Here is a 24,398-nt window from a genome sequence, read left to right on the forward strand (position 1 = left end):
GGAAAATTGAATGGCTGAGAAGCAACTAAAGAAATGTTCAACATCCTTAGTCATCAGGGAAATGCTAATCAAAACAACCCTTAGATTCCACCTCACACCAGTCTGAATGGCTAAGATAAAAATCTCAGATAACAACAGATGCTGCTGTAGATGTGGAGAAAGACGAACACTCCTCCATTGTTGGTGGGAGTGCAAACTGGTATAACCATTCTGGAAATCAGTCTGGAGGTTCCTCAGAAAACTGAACCTGAGGACCCAGCTATACCTTTCTTGGGCACATACCCAAAAGATGCTACAACATACAACAAAGACACATGCTCACTATGTTCATAGCAGAGTTATTTATAATAGCCAGAAGCTGGAAAGAATCCAGATGCCCTTCAACAGAGGAATGGATTCAAACAATATGGTACATCTACTCAATGGAGTACTACTCAGCTATCAAAAACAATGACTTCATGAAATTCAGAGGCAAATGGAATCAACTAGAAAACTCATCCTGGGTGAGGTAACTCAATCACAGAAAAACACACTTGGTATGCACTCATTTACAAGTGGATATTAGCCAAAAAGCTCGAATTACCCAAGATGCAATCCACACACCACAGGAAGCTCAAGAACAAGGATGACTACAATGGGGATGCTCCCACTCCTTCTTAAGAGGGGGAAAATGTCGATAGGAGGGGTTATGGAAGCAAATTTTAGAGCAGAGACTCAAAAAACGGCCATTCAGAGCCTGCCACACATGTGGCAGACAAACACACACACACACACACACACACACACACACACACACACACACATCCACCAAAATAAGATTGATGAAGCTAAAAAATGCATGCTAAAAGGAACCAGATATAGATCTCTCCTGAGAGACACATCCAGAGCATGTCCAATACAGAGGTCAATGCTAGTAGCAAACCACTGAACTGAGAACAGGACCACCTGGGGGAAATTAGAAGAAGGATTGAAGAAGATGAAGGAGCTTGCAACCCCATAAAAACAATGCCAACCAACAAGGGCTTCCAGGGACTAAACCACTACCGAAAGCCTTCCCATGAACTGACCCAGGGCTCCGATTGCATATGTAGCAGAGAATATGCTTGTTGGGGCACCAGTGCAAGGGGAGCCATTGGTCCTGCCAAAGTTGGACCCCCAGTACAGAGGAATATTTGGGGAAAGTAAGAGGGATGTGTGGGTGGAATACCCATATGGGAGAGGGGGAGTGGAGGGTTTGGGGACTTTTGGACAGGAAACCAGGAAAGGGAATAACACTTAAAATGTAAGTAAAGAAATATATCTAATAAAAAATTTTAAAAAAAGAAAAGAATTGCACAGAAATTCCATCAAAATCATCACCTCAGGCAGGAGTCCCAGCAAGCAGGACTCAGAAGTAGCCACTGGGACATGAGGTAAAGTCTAGGGTGATCACCAGGAGCAGCTGAACACAGCATCACAGAAGACTCAGTGATGCACTGTGCTAACGCTAGGACAGGCCGGTCAGTGCCAAGGGCTGACCACTGAATTTGGTTGTGGGGCAACAGGCTTTCTGTGACCTGAAAGACAGCAAGAATTTCAATAGAGAGAGCGAGAGAGATGAAAGTCTACGTGCTGTAAATTCCAAACAAAGTCTATGAAAGCACCAGGACTCACTATGAGCACTAGACTCTAAGAATGTCTCCTAAGGGAAAAACACAGAATAGTTAGGGGAAGGAGTGTGATAAGGAGAGATTGTATTGGTTTGTATGTGTTCATGAGTATATAGGTTTGGTGCATAAATGCATGTTTCCATGTTGAGAGCTCAGTGGTCAAACTTGGTTGTCATTCCTCAGAGACAGTCTACCTTCCTGTGTACATTTTAGTTTTTGACAATTTCCTAATCAGGGACTGAGGATCACTGATGGAATTAAACTATCTGTGCTGAACGCTCAAGGAGACTGTGAAAATCTATATGGAATAAAATTTAGGTAACATTCTACAACGCTGGAAGTTTTAAGGATCTCATAGCCAGAGGTAATAACTCACCGAGAGATCACTGAAAGAATGAGAACACAACTTTACTCTGAGTTCTGGCTGTGTGTTTAACCCATTTTACAAGGACAGTGTAAAAGTCACCCCATTTTACCAGAACAACTAACAGTCAAGCTTCCTTACATTCCATGCAGTCAGTTTTTACACCTACGCCAATACAAGGCAGAAACCTTAAATTGTATGTTTCTCTAAGACATGGAAAAACCCATGTGTGTTGTTTGTGAAAGCAGAAATTATCAAAAATGAATATCTCTCATACATCATGAATTCAATATTTGGTTATTGGTTGAGAAATAATATGTGGGTTAGTGCTTTTGGTCTTGGCCACTTGAAGACAGTGAATTGATAAAATTTTAAACCTCTGTTAAATATTTCCACAGAGTATTCCATCATTCTTCATGTGATATTTCTGTGCAGTTCCATAAATAAAAACCAGATGCTCTTTTTAGGAGAATGGGAGACACAGAGAACATGAAAGACAGAAGTCACAACTGAACTCACTCTTGCTTAAATATCCCCAAGGGAAGGGACTTCTATTAGCTATCTCTTCTTGGCTCATGCACACAGCAATGGAGGTGATGGAAGGAGGGGACGTGAGAAGCACCTTACCATGGTTACTTGGCTCTTAGAAGAACAGAAAGGAACTGTTCCCCTTGAGGAAGATCATCAAGCTGCCTCTGATAGTGTTCTCTCACAACCTTGGTGAGGATTAGGTGCTCCTGGAATCAGAACACATCTTTCTTGTTCTTCTCAGCCCACCCACTTGTAGGTCCGGCTTTGCCCTACATCTGTATCAGTGGGCAGGAGCTTCTTCCGTGAAGGAGATCTGAAAACAAGGACTTTTGAGAAGAATTACAAAAGGCCAGTTGTGAAACTGTAAATGACCACCCCTTCCCGATGGCCTGAGCCAAGAAGAACCTCCTGTGTGCCTCTCGTCCACCCAGGTTTTCTGTGTTCGGAGGGGGGACCCTTTCCCACGTCCCTGCAGGTAAGGCTGGCTGCAAGTCCTGTACTGTGCTGAGTGATGTTCCTGGTGTTTTCTGCAGTTTCCTGAACAGAAGGCTTTGGAATGCTCACTGATTGGATCCAGAAGCTCATGGCCCTTCCCAGCCTGCAATGGACAAATCAATGAAGCAGAACCACCAGCGGTGGTGGCAGCAGCGGCAGCGGCAGCAGCAGCAGCAGGAATGGTAGATGTAGCAAGGACATAAGCATTCCAAGAGCAACCTCTGTGGTAAAATTGAAGAATATACACGATTTTCCAAAAGAGTCAAGTTAGGGGATAGAGGAATCCAGTTCCTCTTTAACAGCTTTGAGGGGTTCTGGGTTTTTCTACTTGGTGGGAACATGGCAAATAACAATGGGCCACCGAGAGGAAACCCACACTATCATATCAGGGGATCTCATCTGTTTTACCATCATTTCCCTGCCCATGCAAACCTTCTTACCAGCAACTTCTCTGGACTCTAGTGGCAAGCACTTCAGGCCTCACCTTGGCTCTCCTCAAATGACAGGTAATAGTTAAGCCTCACCTTGCACAGGACTACATGCTCTGGGCCAAAATGGGGAAGAAGGCACATCCTGGCTTCCCATGACTTCTAGAAAGCAGAAGAATAGGGTGTTGATTTGTCAGAATGGAGTGGAGAATAAACAAAACTAATATGGAGGAATGTTTCCAGAAGAAAGAATTACTCAAAATATGAAATTACCTTTTTTGTTGTGGATTCCGTCCACTTCAAGTAATCTTCATTATTATCCACTGTGCATGTGTCTCTTTCTGTGTGAGTCAGTGTGTGTGTGTGTGTGTGTGTGTGTGTGTGTGTGTGTGTGTCCCACCAGATATAAAGAATACCCATCAAATGACTTAAGTTTGAATGTAATCTGCACAACCAGAGACTAGAGCTGGTAGCTTTGTAAGTTCTTCTGGATATCTCTCAGAATGTCTGAGCACTATCCAGGATACTATGGAGGACTGCAAACAGAGCTGTGAGGCTAAGGAGTCTCTGACCCTCTGAATTCACTTCGCAACTCCAGATGCACTTTTGCTGCTTCTCAGTTCTGTGGCTGCCACTAACCTGGTCACACATATCTCTTGGACACATGGGACATGGTCCTCTGAGTTCCTTCCTCTGCATCCAGGACCACTGTCTCCTCAGCTCAAAAGTACACCTCGAGACAGGCGACTGAGCTGCCGTCCTCACTGTGGCGTTTCTTCCGAGTTACCTTTGTAATCACCAGCGCTCCATGGATGTTTCGTTTTTCTAAGGTTTCTGAATGCTGTGAAGAACAAAGCGCTGGACAGCTAATGGTGGACAACTGCCAGGTGTGGAGCTCCTCTATGGGATGGGCAGAAGGAACACCACTCAGACTTTCTTCCCTGATTCATCCTTCAGACTTCAGGGAAAAACAACACTATTACTCTAATTTAAGCTTGTGATATGGACAGAGCTCCCCCCTACCTAACACACAGCCACCTAAAATTCCTACCTGGCTCTCTCCTTCCTGCATCCTCAGCAGGCTCCTCTCCACTCTCCGCTATCGTCCTCCAGGGACCAGAAGGCTTCAAAGGTCACTTGAAGCAGACACAAAACTTCTCAGTAGAACTCCAGCATCCCACGGGGGACGGTGTTTGAGCTGCAGATGAGCATCATGGCTGTTTGGAGTTTGCCCTGGGTTGTAGAGCTGCTGGCCAAGGACTTGGCGGGCCTTCATGGATGAGTTAGGAGCCAAACATGAGCTGACAGTGTTGGCACCTGGCCATGACAACTACATCGGGAGCACAGGGAATACAACCAGGTCCTGGTGCTGCCCATGGCTGTGGAGCTTGTGACCTCGCTAGTGGGCAGCCCGTGTGCAGATGGGCTTCTTTCTCTCCTCACAGTTTCCAAAGATGCAGATGAGTCCCAGTGACTGCTATCCCCACAGCCCTCAGCAGAGTGGTCCTTGGAGCCAGGAAACCCACAGTGGGACAATTATGTCAAGGGAATGATTCAATATTACCCAGCTTTTACCCCCTCTCTGGCTTCAGTGCAGTGGCGGTCAGCTCAGTGCTCCAAGGGGTTGGACTTTCCAGCTCAGCTTCCCTAGAAGTGACCAGGTACACCTTCCCCCAGCAGCTCTGCCCAGACTCAGGGGCAATAGCTGCCAGGGTTCAGGTGTGACAACGGGCTGAGCACAGTTTTGCAGGGGCATCCTGTGGCTTCATGGACCAACTCATCAATGAACTGCTGTGGCAGAAAGGCTATGTGCTACTCATTGACTGCAGGTCCCAGAAACAAGTCTGGCACTACTGTCAGACCCCAAATTGGTTGTGCTCAACACAAACTTCAATGTCCTCCAAACCCCTGGGCTCCAGAAAGTACCAGATTCATTGGTGTAAATGTGAAGAAGTGGTCCAGGCCCTGGGCAAGGAGAGGCTTCCATACATGTGGATGGAGGAGCTTGAGGCAGGAAGGGAGCTGATGTGCAAGGAGAGCTGGCAGGCCTGGCACATGGTAGGCAAGATCTGGAGAACAGCCCAGGCAGCAGCTGCTCTGAGCCGAGGAGACTACACGGCCTTTGGGTGTATCATGGTGGAGAATCACTATTCACTCAGGGATGTCTATGGGTTGAGCTGTCCCGAGCTGGACCAATTGGTTGAGGCTGCGGTCTCGGTGCCTGGGATTTATGGCTGTTGCATGACAGGCGTTGGCTTTGGTGGCTGCACTGTCACATTGCTGGAGGCCTCTGCTGCCCTCCTTGTCATGCATCACATACAGGAGCAGGACAGTGGGACAGCCACCTTCTACCTCTCTCATGCTGCCGATGGAGCCCAGTTCCTGAGCTTGAAAGGTGTCCCTGCCAGTGACGTTCACACAGGCATAAAGCAGAGGCAGCCTGTGTGAACTGCAGTTCTGCTTCAGGCATCCTCCTCCTATAACTGGGTATTTGATAAACGCGTGCCTCTTACTGTTGTTAAAAAAGAAAGAATGAATGAAAATGAAAAAGGTAAATCTACAGGATTTATGCTTGACTGTGCTGGCCCTGTGCTGACATGGGCCCTCAGGATGGTTCCTCCGGAGTGCACCTTGGATCCCTTTACCAACCTTCTCCAGCATCCTTGCCTAGAAAGGATGGGCCACTATCTTTTGCTGTGTACAGGTAGCTCAAGTTTTGGAGGACTACTCATATAACGGAGGACAGGATGGGATTTTCTCTCTGGCACGATAGATATAACGTCGCCAAACTCCTCAATGTGCATGCTGAGACTATTTTAAGGGGAGAAGCAGCAAGAGAGTGCATCTTTCCATATCACTCCCCATCTACTTGTCTTAGCCTGAATCACTGAAGCACTCTTCGTTGACTGCCATGATTTTGCTATTTGTCACTGTCACTCTTCGTTGACTGCCATGATTTTGCTATTTGTCACTGGGAGGCAGCAACACAAGCTTCTTAAGGCTTTGAAAATCCTCTTCTTCAGGCCCTTCCAGCCCAACCTTCTCAGAGGGACTCTGGGCACACCCTGGTGCTGCCTTTGGAGTTGCTCCTGATGGTCTGCTTCCCTGGAGTCTGAGGTGATGTCTTGTAAGTGTTCCGTGCCTGGATTCTCTTCCTTGATCTTCTTACTGGGGAAGGGACTCCTGATCGTAGACCCACAAGAGAATGTGCTGCTACTTTTGTCTGTAGACTTCGAGCTCTCATTAGCCACATCTGCTGTGTTTTCAAAGGTTGGGGTTTGTGAGGGTGTGAACAGTGACCAACTGGTTCCTAATGAGGTCTTTGTTGTTGTTGATGATGATGTTGTTCTTGTTGTTGTTGCCTTTCCTCTCCTTGATGGTGAAGTTGTGTTATTGATGCTGTTCTCCTTCTCTCTAAATGCCCCCTTTCCAAAGTGAGGCACAAGCTTCTGCAGTGGGAAGGTGTTTTTCTGGAAGCTACTCTTAAGTGAAGAAATGGAGGGAGGCATACTATGCCTCCTCTTACACCCTTTCCTCCCATCTCCATCAGAGAGAGTGTGCAAAGAGAAAGTAGGACGGTTCGGGGCACTTGTTAACCTCCTTGCAGGCTGAGCAGGGTCCAGAGAACCACCCTGCCCTCCATCATGATACAACTGGAGCTGAGAGCCAGGCTTTTTTTTTATTAGCAGGTAAGTGGCCATTACCTGGTTATATATACGTTTCCTCAAAGCATCTCTGAGCTCTTGAATGTTACAGCCCATTAAATACATTGAGAAAGCAATGTTGGGCTCAGGCTGTCTAGGTATTTCGTATGAGCAGCTCAATGAGTCTTGATTATGGCACAGCCATGGGTGGGCCAATATTTCTTTAATGGATGGTCTCATTGTGGGGTCTTTTGTCATTAATCTCTTCAAAGCGTTGTGAAGGTCCGGCGATAAGTAATATGGGATACAACCACTCCAGGATAGGATTTCATACTTTATCTTGTAGAACCCTTTTTCTCTAAATGGAAGGAATCCGATAACTAAATAATGGAGGAGGACCCCTAAGCTCCACATGTCACTGACGATGGCATCATATGGTGTGTGAAGGAACACTTCAGGAGCAGAATATTGTGCTGTGCCACAAAAGCCGTTGCTCTTTTCCCCAGATTCCAGTCTTTTGCTTAAACCAAAGTCAGCAAGTTTCACATGCCCCTCCCAATCCAATAAGACATTTTCAGCCTTGATGTCACGGTGGGCAATATTCTGGCTATGAATATAGTCGATGGCCAAGCATAGCTCAAGAAATATACTCTTTGCCTCTCCCTCATCCAGATGCCCATACTTGTTGATGTATTTCTGCAGGGATCCTTTGCCTGCCAATTCCATCACAAGAAATGTTTTGTGACTGCATTCGATCACCTGGAGAAGCTGTATTATATGCCTGTGGTATAGCGATCTCATGAGATCAATCTCGGACACAACTTGGGATTTTTTATTTTTGCCCTTTTCCAATATTTTGATGGCTACCAGTGTCCGAGTAGTAAGGTGGAGAGCCACCTTGACTTGTGCAAATGCACCTTTATCTAGAATGCCCATGATAAAGTAATCCTGTGCCAGGATGTTTCTTTCATGGTCACTGGCCCTGAGTACATTTGACATTATCAAACTTCCCTTCTCTTGGTCAGAGTCACCAGGAGCTACAGAGAGTAAAGATGGCAGAAAAAAACAAATTAGAACTACCTAGGAAATTAAAATTAGCTACTTAGGAAAGCTTAATGCTAGAGATTCTAAAATTAAAAGTCAGAGATATCCCCAAAGAAAAGTTTGGCTCTGCCATGAAAGCACAGGGAAATCAGAACAAACCAAAGACAAACACAGTGGATGGAAAGAAGAAAGCTCAGAGCAGAAAGAAAGCAAGGGCAATGGAAGACAACAAATTCTACAGGAGAACAAGGATCCCCATTTCAAAGGAGAACACATTGACGAACTTACCTAAGGCATCCATTATGAAGGGAAAGCACAGAGTTAAAGGTCACATTTGATCAAGATAGCCTTACCCAGAAAGGCTTGGGATTCAAGCTGCCCCAGTATATACACGAGATGGGGGCAAAAGTACCACAACACCTAGGATTAAGAATCACAATTTGTCAATTCTTTTTCTGGAAATGGATGCACTTTGAAGTCACTGTGTTATATGGGGAATAACACATCCCAACAGAGACAAATAACACATTTTTCCTCATAGGCAGTATCTTGGTGTTTTGTGGCAGGGCTAAAGGAAAAGTGAACAATGAGGAGAATGGAGGATAACAGGTAGCATGAGCTATAGAGTAACACAAAGTAACAAAGTAAAAGAATGTCAGGAAAATAAATATGGATGTTGGCCAAGCAGGGTGCTACTCAGGTTTCGTCCCAAAATTCATCACAGCACTCAGGAGGCAAGACTGACAAATCTCTGAATTTGAGGCTACCATGATCTACAGAAAAAGTTCCTAGTTGGCCAAGTCAAACAACGAAACACAGTCTCCATAGAACAAGAAGACCAACCGAAACTGAAGGAGAGAGAAAGCAATAAAGAAAGAAGAAAAATGGGAAAATGAGAGAAAGAAGGAAGGAACAAAGGAAGTAAAAGAAATGGATATTAATCCGGGAAACAAAATGAAATAAATTAAACAAAACCAAGAAGGGGAAACTGTAAATAAAACCTGCAGATGAATAAACTCACATAAACAAGTATAGCTGATGATCAATGTCGAAATCCAATCACCGAAGTCCAAATCCAATCCAAACACCAATTTCAGTCCGATCACCAGTCTCCAAGTCCCACAGTCCAACACCAACGAACGCTCCACACAGAAAGACACAAAACAGCCCAGACAGTGAGTTATATGATCAGCTGTTGGTCATTTCTCACAATGGCTCTCTGTGACATCACAGCATTAGTGACCACTCAGAGCAGGCATAACCCACACTGGCTTATCATACTTCTTAGCATCAAAGGCTTCTACCTTGTGCTGTTCATTTCACTGAGACCAATGATGAGACTATAGGCACCTTAATGAAGAGAGAGCTTTATTTAGACTCGGGGTATGAGGGATTTGCTGGGAAGGTTGGGGTTCCCCATTGCAGTTTTAGTCTCAAACACCAAGTTAAATCAGGGACAAATAAACCATTGAAACAACCCCATAACTCCTAAAGAAATAGAAGCAGTCATTAAAAGTCTCCCAACCGAAAAGAACCCAGGAACAGATAGTGCAGAATTCTATCAGACCTTCATAAAAGACCACAAACCAATACTGTCCAAATTATTCCACAACATTGAAACGGACAGAGCACTACCAAATTTCTTCTAAGAAGCCACAATTACACTTAAACCTAAACCACAAAAAGACCCAACAAAGAAAGAGAACTTCAGACCAATTTCCCTTATGAATATTGACGCAAAAATTCTCAATAAAATTCATCCAACCCAAAACCGAGAACACATCAAAACGATCATCCATCATGATCAAGTAGACTTCATCTAAGGTATGCAGGGATACTTCAATATATGGAAAACCATCAACATAATCCACTATATAAACAAACTCAAAGGTAAAAACCATATGATCATTTCATTGGACACTGAAAAAGCATTTGACAAAATTCAACATCCCTTCATGATTAAATCCTGGAAAGATCAGGAATTCAAGGCACATACCTAAGCACAGTAAAATCCATATACACCAAACCAGTAGCTAACATTAAACTTAATGGAGAGAAACGTGAAGCAATTCCACTAAAATCAGGGACTAGACAAGGCTGCCCACTCTCTTCCCACCTATTCAATATAGTACTTGAAATCCTAGCCAGAGCAATTAGATAACAGAAAGAGGTCGAAGGGATGTAAGTAGTCAACATATCACTATTTGCAGATTAGTATACTTAAGTGACCACAAAAGTTCCACCAGAGAACTACTAAGCCTGACAAACAACTTTAGCAATGTGGCTGGGTATAAAATTAACTCAAACAAATCAGTAGCCTTCCAATATTCAAAGGATAACCATGCTGAGAAAGAAATTAGGGAAATGACACCCTTCACAATAGTCCCAAATAACACAAAATACCTCCGTTTGATTCTAACCAAGCAATTGAAAGATCTATATGGGAGATAGAAACAGTGACTGTGGTCTCCTTCACTTACTTCTATCCTGAGGTAGTCCATAGCTTTGCTCTCTGCCTCTTACCATATACAGTTGGAACACATATGAAGCAGGGTATCCAGGTTTTTAGAACATGCTTACTGAAGGGTATTGCTGCTTTGTAATGTCCAGAATTAGTTTCCACAGAGTGCTTCCCCATATCCCCATCTTCGATTGTGTATAAGTTTCAGTGTGAGTGTCTGACTCAGTTGACCCCCAAAGGCCCATAAGCAATGGCACTCTTAGCAGATGTGACTTGTTGAAGTAACCATGGTGTTCATTGAGGAGGTATTTACTGAGAGTGGACTTTGATATCCCCAAACCTCAAGCTAGGAGTAGTGGCTTATTGTCTCTTTCTTGCGGCCTACAATCCAGATATAGATCTCTCAGCTAGCAGTCCAGCACTATGACTGTCTGTATGTCCAATGCTGCATGGTGACAATGGACTAAGTACTGAACTGTAAGCCAGCCACAATTAAATCTTTTCTTTCATAAGAGTTGGTCTGATCGTGGTGTCTGGTCACAGAAATAAAACCTTATGTAAGACAGTGATAGAACTTCTACAACTCAATGGGGCCAACATTGCTGTGAAATAAAAATGGATCATGTCTCAGACTGGCATCCAACACTTTAAAATCCATCTGTTTTCATACCTGATTCCTCCGGAGGCTCATGGAGACTGTTTGTCACACCTAGATTCAGATTGACTGTCAAGTCCTGGTTCTTTGCATTGTAGAGTCAGTGTTTGAAAATCTGCCTGCCTTTAAACCCCACATTTTTCTCCCATCCTCTTCCCTTACTCCCTGCCTCTCCACCTTACCCATTAACACTATTGGTTTAGGATCTGCACTAATATGAACTCAACCTGATTCAACCTAAAGGACTTCAGTGTTGGTTAAACTGTGGAATGTCCCTGCAGACTCTTGTTTAAATCCTTGAGTAGTCCCTTCCCTACCTAGTATTGCATTCTTATTAATTCTTCTGTCATAGATTACACCCTAACTATAGTTTCCTCTCCCTCTTTTTCTCCAAGTCCTTTTGCACAATCCCACAGCCCACTCCTGATCTCTTCAGAAAACCGCAGCCCCATCCCCCAGGGATATCAACCAAATATGGCATATCAAGTTGCACCCTCCCTCATATTAAGTCTAGGCAAGGCAACACAGTTAGAGGAAAGGAGCCCAAATGCAGGTAAAAGAGTCAAATGCAGCCTGTGCTCCCACTGTTAGGGGTCCCTCAAGAAGACCAAGCAGTACAACCATAACATATGTGCCAAGTGCCTAGGTCAGCCTCGTACAGGTTCCCTGATTGATTGGCAGTCAAGTCTCTCTGAGGCTCTATGACCTCAGGATTTTTATTCTGTGGATTTTCTTGTGGTGCCCTTGACCCCTCTGGTGAAATACGAAATAGAAAACTCATCCCTAGAGTCTTTTACTAGTCTGATTTTTACCAGTCCTGGGAGCGTTGTCTGATGACAGACCCATTGCTGATTCCAGGGGTCAAACTTCTGATGAGAATGATGAATCCAGCATTGTGTTGCATCTATTTTCAGAGCCATCAAGACGAACAGGACCATGAAGAGGGGTCGTTTTCACAGTGTGTGCCCAGGGGAGTTCCTTTGTGACCTAGCATTTCAGCCTGTAAAGTGGGACAATGGATGTCAGATTGCTTGTCTGTATCTGTTTCCTGCTGACATTAGAACATACACAGGGACCCAGGAAGGCTGAGATGCTAGGCAAAGACTGGGCAATGGGGGATTTATCAGAAGCTGATGCAGATGAAAGAGGAGCAGTTGCAGTGGCTGGACTGGTTAACATCAGCTTTTAGCAAGTCCCGAGTTCAGCGGTCCCACAGGTGATCCCTGGGTGGAGTCTGTCAGCCAGGTGAGAATGTGCTGAGATGAGTGCAGACTCGCAACAGAAATTGAATTGTCTAGTAGTTGAGGAAGGTAAGGAATCCCAAGACCAAGGGGAAAATCCCATTTTTAAGAAAAAGCAGGGATGCTTATCTGGAGTCCACTTAATCTGTGTTAGGCAAATCCACCTTTTAAGTCTCTTGATTTCCTGAAGCTTATGTTAACTTTGGTTTACAAAAGGATGGACATCAGTTTTTACCATTGTATGGAAATCCGTATTTTAGAAAAAAGTAGTTAACAGGTGATTGTTATAAAATAGGAGTAGACGTGTGCCTTTGAGAGCTATTAAAAGATTTAGGCTTAAAAGCCACAGGGCATTTTCCTGTCAATCCAGAAGTCTATCTAGACTTTATTCCTTAAACCATTTCTTATATCTCTATAACTTCATATGCCTTAAAACATCCTTTTAGAACCGCTAATGATCATAACTTGCAATTACCAACTTTAAACATCTTTCATCTGGAGCATTTTTTTATTTTTAAATCACCATCCAAGTTGCTTTACATCCTCTACTTTTCATTACTTGCATTTATCAACCTCAACCGCTTTCCATAAACATTTTTCTCAGACCTTAAGTGAGTTCAAATTTTATATTTTTCCAACCAATAATTTAGTATGTGATATATCTAATTGATTATTTGAGAGCAGTCATTTAGTAAAAGCATGTGGGAAAGGCAAAGCTGTTTACCCTTATTAATATCACAGTGGTAGTAAGGAGTAGATTACTACGGTAAGGAGCTAGTTCCCTGTTTCTTTTTTTTTTCCCCCGTTGTTTTTGTTTTGCATTTTTTAAATTTGTTTTTCCTTTTAGCTGTTAAGCTGTTAAGTAATTGAGCAGTCCATGTGACCAAAGAGCTGAAGGATAAATTATAATTTAATTGACCTGTGTACCAATTAAAATGACAGTGACTAGTCCATATCTTATAACCAAGAGAGTTATCACAGGCTCCTGTGTCTCTATGGCACCAAGGGCAGAGGCAGTCTTTGGCCATTAGGCCTAGAACATAAGTAGCTTTTTCCTATAGAGGAGTAACTTAGGAGAGATTGACCTCACTTTGTTTTCTCAACACACGTCAATCAATTTTCCAGTTGTCCTCTGTTTGTCCACAGTTTACACCAAGCTCTGGCAGCAGGCAAAACATTGCGACATTTATGCCCATTGGTTATCAGACCACAATCCTGGTGGTGCCCTTTGTCATTGTTCCCATATCTTCACGGAGACCTTGGGGGAAGTCACTGTTAAGATTCAGGAGTTTCTGTCTGTTGTGGTAAATTTAAACATATTAAATGCCATATTCAGCAGATCTCTGATTGGTTTGGTGGGTTCGTGTACCTACCTAGCAGATCTGAGTTAAAACCTTTGTCTCTTCCTAGAGAGCTATTTCATATGTACCTTTCAAACACAAAACAGGAGACTAAACAAAGATTAATTTTGAAATTATCTGCCTCAGTATTTAGCATGACTTTAATATATTTCTGAACATTTTAAAGGACTTGATGGTCTTCAAGGTTACTGACTATTGATCGCTTTAAGGCTTGAAACTTAAAAATTTACATTTTGAAATGAAGCTCTTTGAGTACCATATAAAAATTTTTAACCCATAACCAAACTCCATAAAGAGACTAGAAACTTTTGACTTTTGTCTGGTAAAAATCAGCAGAAAAGAACAGTTTCCCCTATGGTGAAGTTTAATCTGAAGCCAGTGTCAGATGTTAGTTCATCTTAGCTAAGAGAGCTCTATCTGCTCCTTGGGCTTCGTAGAGATTTGCAGGTGCTCAGGCAAACTTAAGAGCCAGTGATTATTAACCTTTTTAATGCTGTAAACTTCTAAAACTTTTAAATTAACAAATTCTTTAATGTTTAGTCCTGGTATCATTACCATAATACATAGAGCAAGTTATACCTGATGTAATGAGGAGAGAAAGACAAAACTACAACAGATGAAGACCTAAGGAATGTGTATCTAACTGGCATCATAGTGCATTAATCAACAGCTGTATTTTTGCAAACCATAGCTATGACAGTCTTGAAGAAGGGTTCCCTATCTAAGCTGCACTAACTTTTCTGACTATGGATCCTCAGACCTTCTGTGGAGATTTTTACAGTTCCTCTAGTTCATTTCGGACCACTGTCTCAAAGCGTCCTGCAGCTTTCCCGACAACATTCTTTCTCTTGCTAAGAACTGCAGTCTGTGAACCCCCAGTGAACTAGACTGTTGGGGGGAGGGCGGCAATGGGGGGAGGGTTGGGAGGGGAACACCCATAAGGAAGGGGAGGGGGGAGGGGGATGTTTGCCCGGAAACCAAAGAATTATTATTAAGTATTAAATAAATTTAAAAAAATAAAAATAAAAAAAATTAAGAACTGCAGTCTGTTTCTGTTCTATGTTTAAACGCTTTGCTACCATATCCACCATTTCCATCCCCAGGTCCATAGCCATCATAGGGATTGCCTGAGCTTTCTCCACCAAAATCACCCCCTTTCAAGGGTCCAGGGTCAAGGGCAGTTAGGGAACCCCTGAATACTCTTTGTACAAGGTGTAGAGGCACATAGCATATGCCTCAACTGACATCTAGAACCTCTAAATTTTAGTGAATACACAGCTACCTTTCAGAGATACAGAGAATTCAATAATCAAAAAGGAGATTTTTACTGTATGCCAAACTGTATGTCAGAACTCCTGTCCCTAGAGCTTAAATGTCCCTTTTTTTACTTTTTTTAATTGGATATTTTTTATTTACATCTCGAATGCTATTCCCTTTCCCGATTTCCTGTCCATAAACCCCCTATCCCATCCGCCCTTCTTCTATGAGGGTGTTCTCCCTCCCCATCCACCCCCCTTCCTGCCTCTCTGCCCTGACATTCCCCTAAACTGGGGGACGTGGGGGGGCAGCCTTGGCAGGACTGAGGACTTATTCTCCCATTGGTGCCCAACAAGGCCATATGCAGCTGAAGTCATGGCTTAGCAACCATGACTGAGCCCTAATGAAAATACAACAAGGATTTCTGCAGAATTCTAAAGGGAACCCAGATCTCAATCAACCCATACTTACTGAGTTCCCTAAATACAGAAAGTCAGAGATGCCTTAAAGCATCCAAATTAAAACCTGTAATGGCAAAGAATTAAACATGAAGAAGTTCAACTAGCAGTGAAACTGTGACCACAATAGACAGTAAGGTTGTAAAGACACCCCAGCAAAACTCCCAACGTCCCACTGTCTCTGAAAAGGGGGTCCTTTGGGCTGTCAGGTGATGTAGGAAGGGGCTGCCTGAGGGACAGTTGGCTCCTACCCAGGGTATGCTAAAGAGGACATTCCCAGACAAAACTGGCCACCTACATTGGACTCAGGTCTCATCTCAAAAACATGATGTGCAGAGAGGAGCATCAGCTCTGAGGAATGATTGACAAGCACATATTCACTAACTTCAAACTGTGTGTGACCACTGACAGCAAGAAGAGCTCAGACTCAAAACGACCGCTCTAGGTATTGAGGTACTTTTCTAGTGAGGAAGTCCACTGAACTCAGCTCTTCCTCTATGCAAAGGGATGCTCAGGGGTATCTGCAGAGGCAGTGCAAGGGTGTGAATTAGGGTAAACACTGGGACCAACAGATGTTCAGGAGCACAATCTGAAGGCCTTCCCGATACTATCTTGGCCTTTTGAATGTTCCTCTGCTTTTTAGTGATAGGGACTTTGCTTTAAGGGAGAAAGAAAATTCAAGTAACAAATTTATTCTTAACATCATCAAACTTGATGAAATACTAAGTGTGGATTTCAAAGAAAAGGCAACAATCACCATGTCATCATACACCTGTGGGTGTTTCCTGAGGTAAACTCTTCAAAGTTTTGGGGGTTTTTTATTTTATTTTTCTTGAATATTTTATGTATTTACATTTCAAATGTTATCCCCTTTTCCCCTCTCTCTCATAACCTCTCTTCCTAATTCTATGAGGATGCTTCCACTCCCACCCACCCACTCACAACGCAATGCCCTGGCATTCCCCTGCACTGGGGAAATGAGCATTCACAGGACCAAGGGCTTGTCCTCCTATTGATATTGGACAATATCATCCTCTGATACATATGTGGCTGGGCTCATGGGTCCCTCCATGTGTACTCATTGGTTGGTGGTTTAATCCCTGGGAGCTCTGGTGGGGTTTTGTGATATTGTTGTTCTTCCTATGGGATTGCAAACCCCTTCAGCTCCTTCAGTCTTTTCTCTAAATCCTCCATTAAAGTTTCCTTGTTCAGTCCAAGGATTAGCTGCAACCATCCTCATCTGTATCAGTAGGGCTCTGGCAGAGCCTCTCAGGAGACAGCCATACTAGGCTCCTGTCAGCAAGCACTTCTTGTTATCAGCAACAGTGACAGGGTTTGGTGGCTGCATATGGGAGGGATCCCCAGGTGGGGCAGTATCTGGGTGACCTTTCCTTCCGTCTCTGCTCCACTCTTTGCCCCTGTATTTCTCCCTTGACTGTTTGTTCTCACTTCTAAGAAGGAATGAAGCATGCACATTTTGATCTTCCTTCTTCTTGGGCTTCATATAATCTGTGATTTTTTTTCTTAGGTATTCCAAGCTTTGGGGCTAATATCCACTTATCAGTGAGTGCATACCATTTGTGTGTTTTGTAACTGGATTACCACACTCAGGATATTTTCTAGCCCCATCCATTTGCCTAAGAATTTCATGTAGTCACCGCTTGTAATAGCTGAGTAGTACTCCATTATGTAAATGTACAACATTTTCTGTATCCATTCCTCTGTTGAAGAACATCTGGGTTCTTTCCAGCTTCTGACTATTACAAATAAGGCTGCTATGAACATAGTGTAATATGTGTCCTTGTTATATATTGGAGCATCTTTTGGGTATATGCCCAGGAGTGGTATAACTCGGTCCTCAGTCATTACTATGTCCAGTTTTCTGAGGAACCTCCAAACTGATTTCCATAGTGGTTACCAGCTTGCAATCCCACCAACAATGGAGGAGTGTTCCTCTTTCTCCACATCCTCGCCAGCATCTACTGTCATCTGAGATTTTTATCTTAGCCATTCTGACTGGTGTGAGGTGTATTTCAGGGTTGTTTTGACTTGCATTTCCCTGATGACTAAGGATGTTGAACATTTCTTTAGGTGCTTCTCAACCTTTCAGTATTACTCATTTGAGAACTCTTTATTTAGCTCTGTACCCCATGTTTAATAGGATTATTTGATTCTCTGGAGTCTAACTTTTGAGTTATTTGTATATATTAGATATTAGTCCTCTATCTGATGTAGGATTGGTAAAGACCTTTTCCCAACCTATTGGTTGGCATTTTGTCCTATTGATAGTGTCCTTTTCCTTACAGTAACGTTGTAAATTTATGAAGTCCCATTTGTCACTTCTTGATCTTAGAGCATATACCATTGGTGTTCTGTTCAGGAAATTTTCCCCTGTGCTTATGTACTTGAGGCTCTTTCCCACTTCTCTTCTGTTAGTTTCAGTGTATGTGGTTTTATGTGCAGGTCTTTGAACCACTTGGACCTGAAATTTGTACAAGGAGGTAAGAATGAGTCTCTTCCCCATTTCTCTTCTATTAGTTTCAGTGTATGTGGTTTTATGTGGAGGTCTTTGAACCACTTGGACTTGAAATTTGTACAAGGAGATAAGAATGAGTCAATTTGCATTCTTCTACATGCTGACCTCCAGTTGAATGAGCACCATTTGTTGAAAATGCTGTCTTTTTTCCACTGGATGGTTTTAGCTCCTTTGTCAAAGATCAAGCGACCATAGGTGTGTGGGTTCATTTCTGGGTCTTCAATTCTATTCCACTGATCTACCTGCCTGTCTCTGTACCAATACCATGGAGTTTTATTGTGATTGCTGTGTAATACAGGCTGAAGACAGGGATGGAGATTTCCCAAGAAGTTCTTTTATTGTTGAGAATAGTTTTCACTATCCTGGGTTTTTTTTGCTTTTCCAAATGAACTTACAAATCTCTTTCTAACTCTATGAAGAATTGAGTTGGAATTTTGATGGGGATTGCATTGAATCTGTAGAGTGCTTTCAGCAAGATGGCCATTTTTACTATATTAATCCTGCCAATCCATGAGCATGAGAGGTCTTTCTATCTTCTGAGATCTTCTTCAGTTTCTTTCTTCAGAGACTTGAAGTTCTTGTCATACAGATCTTTCTCTTGCTTGGTTAGAGTCACACCAAAGTATTTTATATTATTTGTGGCTATTGTGAAGGTGTCATTTCCCTAATTTCTTTCTCACCCTGTTTATCCTTTGAGTAGAGGAAAGCTACTGATTTGTTTGAGTTGATTTTATACACAGCCACTTTGCTGAAGTTGTTCACCAACTTCAGTAGGAAGTTCTCTGGTGGAACTTTGGGGTCACTTAAGTATACTATCGTATCATTTGCAAATAGTGATATGTTGACTATTTATATCCCTTCAACCTCTTTCTGTTGTCTAATTGCTCTGGCTAGGATTTCAAGTACTATATTGAATAAGTGGGAAGAGAGTGGGCAGCCTTGTCTAGTCCCTGATTTTAGTGGGATTGCTTCAAGTTTCTCTCCATTTAGTTTGATGTTGGCTACTGGTTTGCTGTATATTGCTTTTTACTATGTTTAGGTATGGACCTTGAATTCCTGATCTTTCCAAGACTTTTATCATGAAGGGGTGTTGAATTTTGTCAAATGCTTTCTCAGCATCTAATGAAATGATCACGTTTTTTTTTCCCTTGAGTTTGTTTATATAGTAGATTATGTTGATGGATTTCCATATATTTAACCATTCTTGCATCCCTGGAATGAAGCCTTCTTGATCATGGTGAGTGATCATTTTGATGTGTTCTTGGATTTGGTTTGCAAGAATTTTATTGAGTATTTTTATTGGATATTTTTATTTATATTTCAAATGTTAACTCCTTTCCTGGTTGCACGTTCATAAACCCCCATCCCATTCCCCCTCCACCTTCTTCTATGAAGGTGTTCCCCATCTATCCACACCTTCCTGCCTCAACACCCTCACATTCTTTTACACTGGGGGATCGAGTCTTGGCAGAACCAAGGGCTTTTCCACCCATTCATGCCCAACAAGGCCATCCTCTGCTTCATATGCAGCTGGAGCCATGGGTCTATCTATGTGTACTCTTTGGATGGTGATTTAGTCCCTGAGAGCTCTGGTTGGTTGGTATTGTTGTTCTTATGGGGTTTCAAATGCCTTTAGCTCTTTCAGTCCTTTCCCTAACTCCTCCAATGGGGACCCCATTCTCAGTTCATGGTTGGCTCTGAGCATCTGCCTCTGTATTCATCATGCTCTGGCAGAGCCTCTCAGGAGACAGCTATATCAGGCTCCTGTCAGCATGCACTTCTTGGCATCAGCAATATATGAGATCTCCTGTATTTCTTTAAGGGAGTTATTTGCATCCTTCTAAAAGTCCTCTATAATCATCATGAGATGTGATTTTAAATCTAAGTCTTGCTTTTGTAGTGTGTTAGGATATCCAGTATTTGCTGTGGTGGGAGAACTAGGTTCTAATGATACCAAGTAGTCTTTGTTTCTGTTGCTTAGGTTCTTGAACTTGCCTCTCACCCATCTTGTCATCTGATGTTAGTTGGTCTTGGTGTTTCTGACTAGAGCTTGTCCCTCCTGTGGGACTGTGAACCTTTGATCTTAGGAGTGAGAGGGCTCCTGGGAGACCATCTCTCTCAGAGCCAGTTTTAGGTTTGAGAGCTGTGGGACAGCCCCAGCTCTGGACTTAGATGGAGCCCAAAACAGTCCTATCCTAGGCCATCCTGTGGCTACAGTGCCCTGTGAGATCCTGGCATGTCTCTCCTTGGACAGTCAATGAAGAGAAAGTGGTGACCCACCTATGGGTTGTGTGGGCTTAAGAGGGAGAGTGCTCCTGGCAGACTAGCTCTCTGTGGGCCAAGCTTTGGTATTCTTATGGTAGATATTAGACCTAAAGTACAGGATGCACATGCTACTGTCCACATAATCAAAGAAGTTGAAGAACAAGGGAGGTACAAAGGAGAATGCTTGAATCTCACCTAAGAAAAATTAAAAAGTCATCTGAGATGGATGGAGAGAGGGAACTGGGGGGGGGTGGAATAGGGACTAAAACACAGACATCTGGTATAGAAAAACCATGAAGAGAGAGTAGTAGAAAGTGACCAGAAGTGTGCTTATGGGGATGGGGGTGGGGGTCATCCCTAGGATGTGCCAGAGATCTGTGATGGGGAAGAGTCAAGGAAGTCTATGAAGGGGATTCTAGCTGAGACTTTTAGCAGTGGGGGACATGGAGCCTCAGGTGGCCACCTGCTGTGGCCAGCCAGGACTCCCAGTAGAGGGAAAGGACAATATACCCACAAAATCTTCAACCCTAAATTTGAAAGCTTTCAAGAAATGCAAGGACAAAAAGGTTGCAGGAACAGAGGGAAGGATCAACCAATGACTGAACCAACTTGAGATCCATTCCAAGGGCAATAATCAAACCATAACACTATTAGTTAACACTATTTTATGCTTGCAGACAGGAGCATAGCATAGCTGTCCTCTGAGAGGCTCCACCCATTAGCAGACCTAAACAAATGAAGACATCCACAGCCAAACATTGGGCAGAGATCAGAGAATCTTTGGAAGAATTGGAGGAAGGATTGGGGGACCTGGGAGGTGGAAAGAAACTCTACACAAAGTCCAACACATTCAACTAACCTCAAACCTTGAAGGCACCCAGAAACTGAACCATTAACCAAACAATATACATTGACGACTTTCTAAGTTATAAGTAACATTACACCTAGGTCTTCATGAAGGATCTCCAAAAATTGGAGCAGAGAGTCATCACTGACTTCTGAGGTGAGTTTGGGAAGAGAGGGGTGCTGTGATACAAGGTAAAGTAAATATAAATAATAGATAGATAGATAGACAGACAGACAGATGGATGATAAAGGAAGGGAAGGGAAAGGAAGAGGAGGGAGGAAAGAAAAGAAGGGAAGGGGAGGGAGAGGGGGACAGGGGGGCCGGGGGAGAGGGGGAGAGGGAGAGAGAGGGAGAAAGAGGGAGAGAAATTGTTTTTCTTCCTGCCTACACAGTAGGGTCAGGTGTCCTGAAATTACACACTTCGATCTAATGTCCAGGTACTAAAGCTCTCAAAATGGCATCTGTGAGAAAAGTGATTCTATCAGTAATCATCAAATTAGATTGTAAGTGTAGATGTGAAGAGGTATCATATTTTGGAGAGTCCATGCATCATAAAATGCTCTGAGGAGACTTGTGACCAGGCAGTTTTGGAAAGAGCCAGGGAGTGAGATCGCAGAGATGACAGATCTAGGACATTAGACAAGGATATATTAGGAAGAAATTAGAAAAGCAAACACCTAGAGGGATGGATGGATGGGATGGGTGAGAGGTTTGCTAGGTAAAGAAGGCACAGGCTGAATGAATGGGTTGCATTCCCCAATCCTTCATGTAGAGCACTGCATGTAGAATGTACTTGGTCTACCAGTGCCTGGGCTTTTAGAACTACAGCCTGCAGACAAATATGACATGGGACCCTGAGTACAGGATCTATATTAGAAATCAACATGCTATGGGACCCTCTGTTATCAAGGAAGTACAGGCAGCAAAAGTGTTGTGCATGGCTACCAGACCTTCCCTGGTGTCAGCATGTGATTGGTGTCCCAGGAACCAGACAACAATGGGATTCCATAATCATATGGAATTGATTGTTATTAAAGGGGACATAAAATTACAGAGATGTCTTCAGAAAACAGGGTGGAACCAGCATGCTACTTCATTGGTTCCCAAGACAATGGGGTTCATTGTGGAAATTCGTTCTTCTAGTATATGGACTCCTGGGCTTACGTCACACTTTTCATTTTTATTCCTCTACCTCCAGGTTATGCATACTTACAGATACAGGTTAGGACTTCCCAATCCAAGTTTACTGTTGAAGTTCTCTATTTCCACTGCTACATCCTGGTATTCTTTCGGCAGCAGAAGAAATAATCTATTTAAAAGTACAAGGCAAATAAAACCTGTAAACATTTTAAAACTCATTTTGTTTAAAATAATCTCTAAAGGTAAAAACCATTCTTTCTGTGACATTTTAGCTGTGAAACTAACTTTCATCCCTGGCGCTCACCCCTAGCAATGGAGACATACTCTGGGACTCTACCATTTTTGTTCATGGAGGCTTGAAGCACAAAAAAAAATCTTCTCTTAAAGTCCTCCTGTGTGCCTCGTTATGAGGGGCCTCCTTGAGTCAGGCTATCTATGCAATTGTGATTATGACAGACCTCCTGGTTGTGACAGACCTCCTGGGAGTCAAGTTGTCTCTGGGTATAGAAGGGTTTCTGGAGGGTAGGAAGAAAGATGTGGCTCCAGTACCACTGGGTGAATAGGGCCCACTGGGCTGCAGGGGGTTCCAAGTTAAGAATGAATTTTTAAAATGGATCTTCCACCTAATTTCTGTGGAAATGTCATGTCTGTTTTGAAGATTCTTAGCAGTGATTGACTGAAGTATGATACTTCTTGAAAAGTGAAATGTTACAGTTGAAAGCAAAAAGTATCGTTGGTCATCTTCACACACTTCAATGGCCACTGATGATCCTCCTCTGTATGTGCCCCAGTACCTTTGTGACTATAAGGTCAAAAAGTTGCAGTGTATAGGGAAGTCACTGGCTCCCACAAATCCTAGGCTCTGCTTGCTGTAAGAAAGCAAGTGGAATGTAAGCATATTCTCCCTACTCTGCTATAACCCATTTACCCCAAAATAGCTGATAACTTCGTTGACTGGACTTTTTCCCCCATGACCATGAAAGTTATATACCCATGAAGGAATCTTGGTCACTTGGGGCAACCTGAACCCGCATTCCCTGGCACATCAGTTCCATTTGGATTCAAATAAACTGTTTAACTCTTTGTGGCACTGTTCTTGATTCCCGTTGTAATTTAAAGTGAAACTTACACAATATCCAGAGCCCTTGACATCCTGCAGATGGAGGAGGATGTCCTCAAATTCCTTGCTGCAGGAACCCACTTAGGTGGCACCAGTCTTGACTTTCAGATGGAGCGGTACATCTACAAAAGGAAAAGTGACTGCGCCTCCCTCATCAATCTGAAGAGGACCTGGGAGAAGCTGCTGCTCACAGCTCCAGCTATTGCTGCCATTGAGAACCCTGCCGACGTCAGCGTCATCTCCTCCAGGAACACTGGCCAGTGAGCTGTGCTGAAGTTCGCTGCTGCCACAGGAGCCACTCCCATTGCTGGCCGCTTCACACCTGGGACCTCACTAACCAGAGCCAAGCAGCCTTCAGGGAGCCCTAATCCCAGGGCTGACCACCAGCCCCTCACAGAGGCCTCTTAGGTCAACCTGCCCACCATTGCTCTGTGTAACACAGATTCTCCCCTGTGCTATGTGGACATTGCCATCCCATGCAACAACAAGGGAGCTCACTCAGTGGGTTTGATGTGGTGGATGCTGGCCCAGGAAAGTACTGTGCATGTGAGAAACTATCTCCTGTGAGCACCCAAGGGAGGTTATACCTGATCTTTACTTCTACAGAGACCCAGAGGAGATTGAGGAGGAGCAGGCTGCTGCTGAGAAGGCTGTGACCAAGGAGGAATTCCAGGGTGAATGGACCACACACCAGATCCTGAGTTCACGCTGCTTAGCCTGAGGTGGCCAACTGCTCTGAGGGTATTCGGGTGCCCTCCATGCCTATCCAGCCGTTCCCCTACAGAAGATTGGAGTGTGCAGCCGCTGTGTCAGCAGCTCCCATGGTGTAGATCGCCAAGCGGGTTGGAGCTACTATTGAGTGGTCCTGAGCTACTCTGCAGACACCTGAGCAAAGGGGGGGG

General features: G+C 43.5%; 1 protein-coding gene and 2 pseudogenes across 31 annotated transcripts in view; 2 read left to right on the forward strand and 1 right to left on the reverse strand.

The window, feature by feature from the left end:
• The window catches only part of Galk1l1 (galactokinase 1 like 1), a 39,257-nt gene that overhangs the window by 10,587 nt on the left and 4,272 nt on the right, over positions 1 to 24,398 (reverse strand). The window contains exons 2-11 of one of the 31 annotated variants that reach the window (XM_063285054.1): positions 23,506 to 23,618; positions 22,450 to 22,545; positions 9,177 to 12,271; positions 8,444 to 8,575; positions 4,519 to 8,148; positions 4,107 to 4,308; positions 3,480 to 3,629; positions 3,109 to 3,260; positions 2,641 to 2,857; positions 1,360 to 1,556 (exon numbers count right to left, since the gene is read on the reverse strand). In XM_063285054.1, the coding sequence (XP_063141124.1) occupies positions 6,401 to 8,148; positions 8,444 to 8,456 (1,761 nt within the window). In that variant the 5' untranslated portion in view covers positions 8,457 to 8,575; positions 9,177 to 12,271; positions 22,450 to 22,545; positions 23,506 to 23,618 and the 3' untranslated portion in view covers positions 1,360 to 1,556; positions 2,641 to 2,857; positions 3,109 to 3,260; ... (1 more) ...; positions 4,107 to 4,308; positions 4,519 to 6,400. Of the gene's footprint in view, positions 1 to 1,359; positions 1,557 to 2,640; positions 4,426 to 4,518; positions 8,149 to 8,443; positions 8,576 to 9,176; positions 12,272 to 22,449; positions 22,546 to 23,505; positions 24,318 to 24,398 lie in introns of those variants that run through there. The other 30 variants (XM_056985407.2, XM_063285052.1, XM_063285049.1 and 27 more) reach the window with 30 other exon arrangements.
• Galk1-ps4 (galactokinase 1, pseudogene 4) lies at positions 4,672 to 6,165 on the forward strand (annotated as a pseudogene).
• On the forward strand, positions 20,833 to 24,326 carry Rpsa-ps6 (ribosomal protein SA, pseudogene 6; annotated as a pseudogene).

Source organism: Rattus norvegicus, chromosome 3 (assembly GCF_036323735.1).
Source record: "Rattus norvegicus strain BN/NHsdMcwi chromosome 3, GRCr8, whole genome shotgun sequence".
Taxonomy (NCBI): Eukaryota; Metazoa; Chordata; class Mammalia; order Rodentia; family Muridae; genus Rattus; species Rattus norvegicus.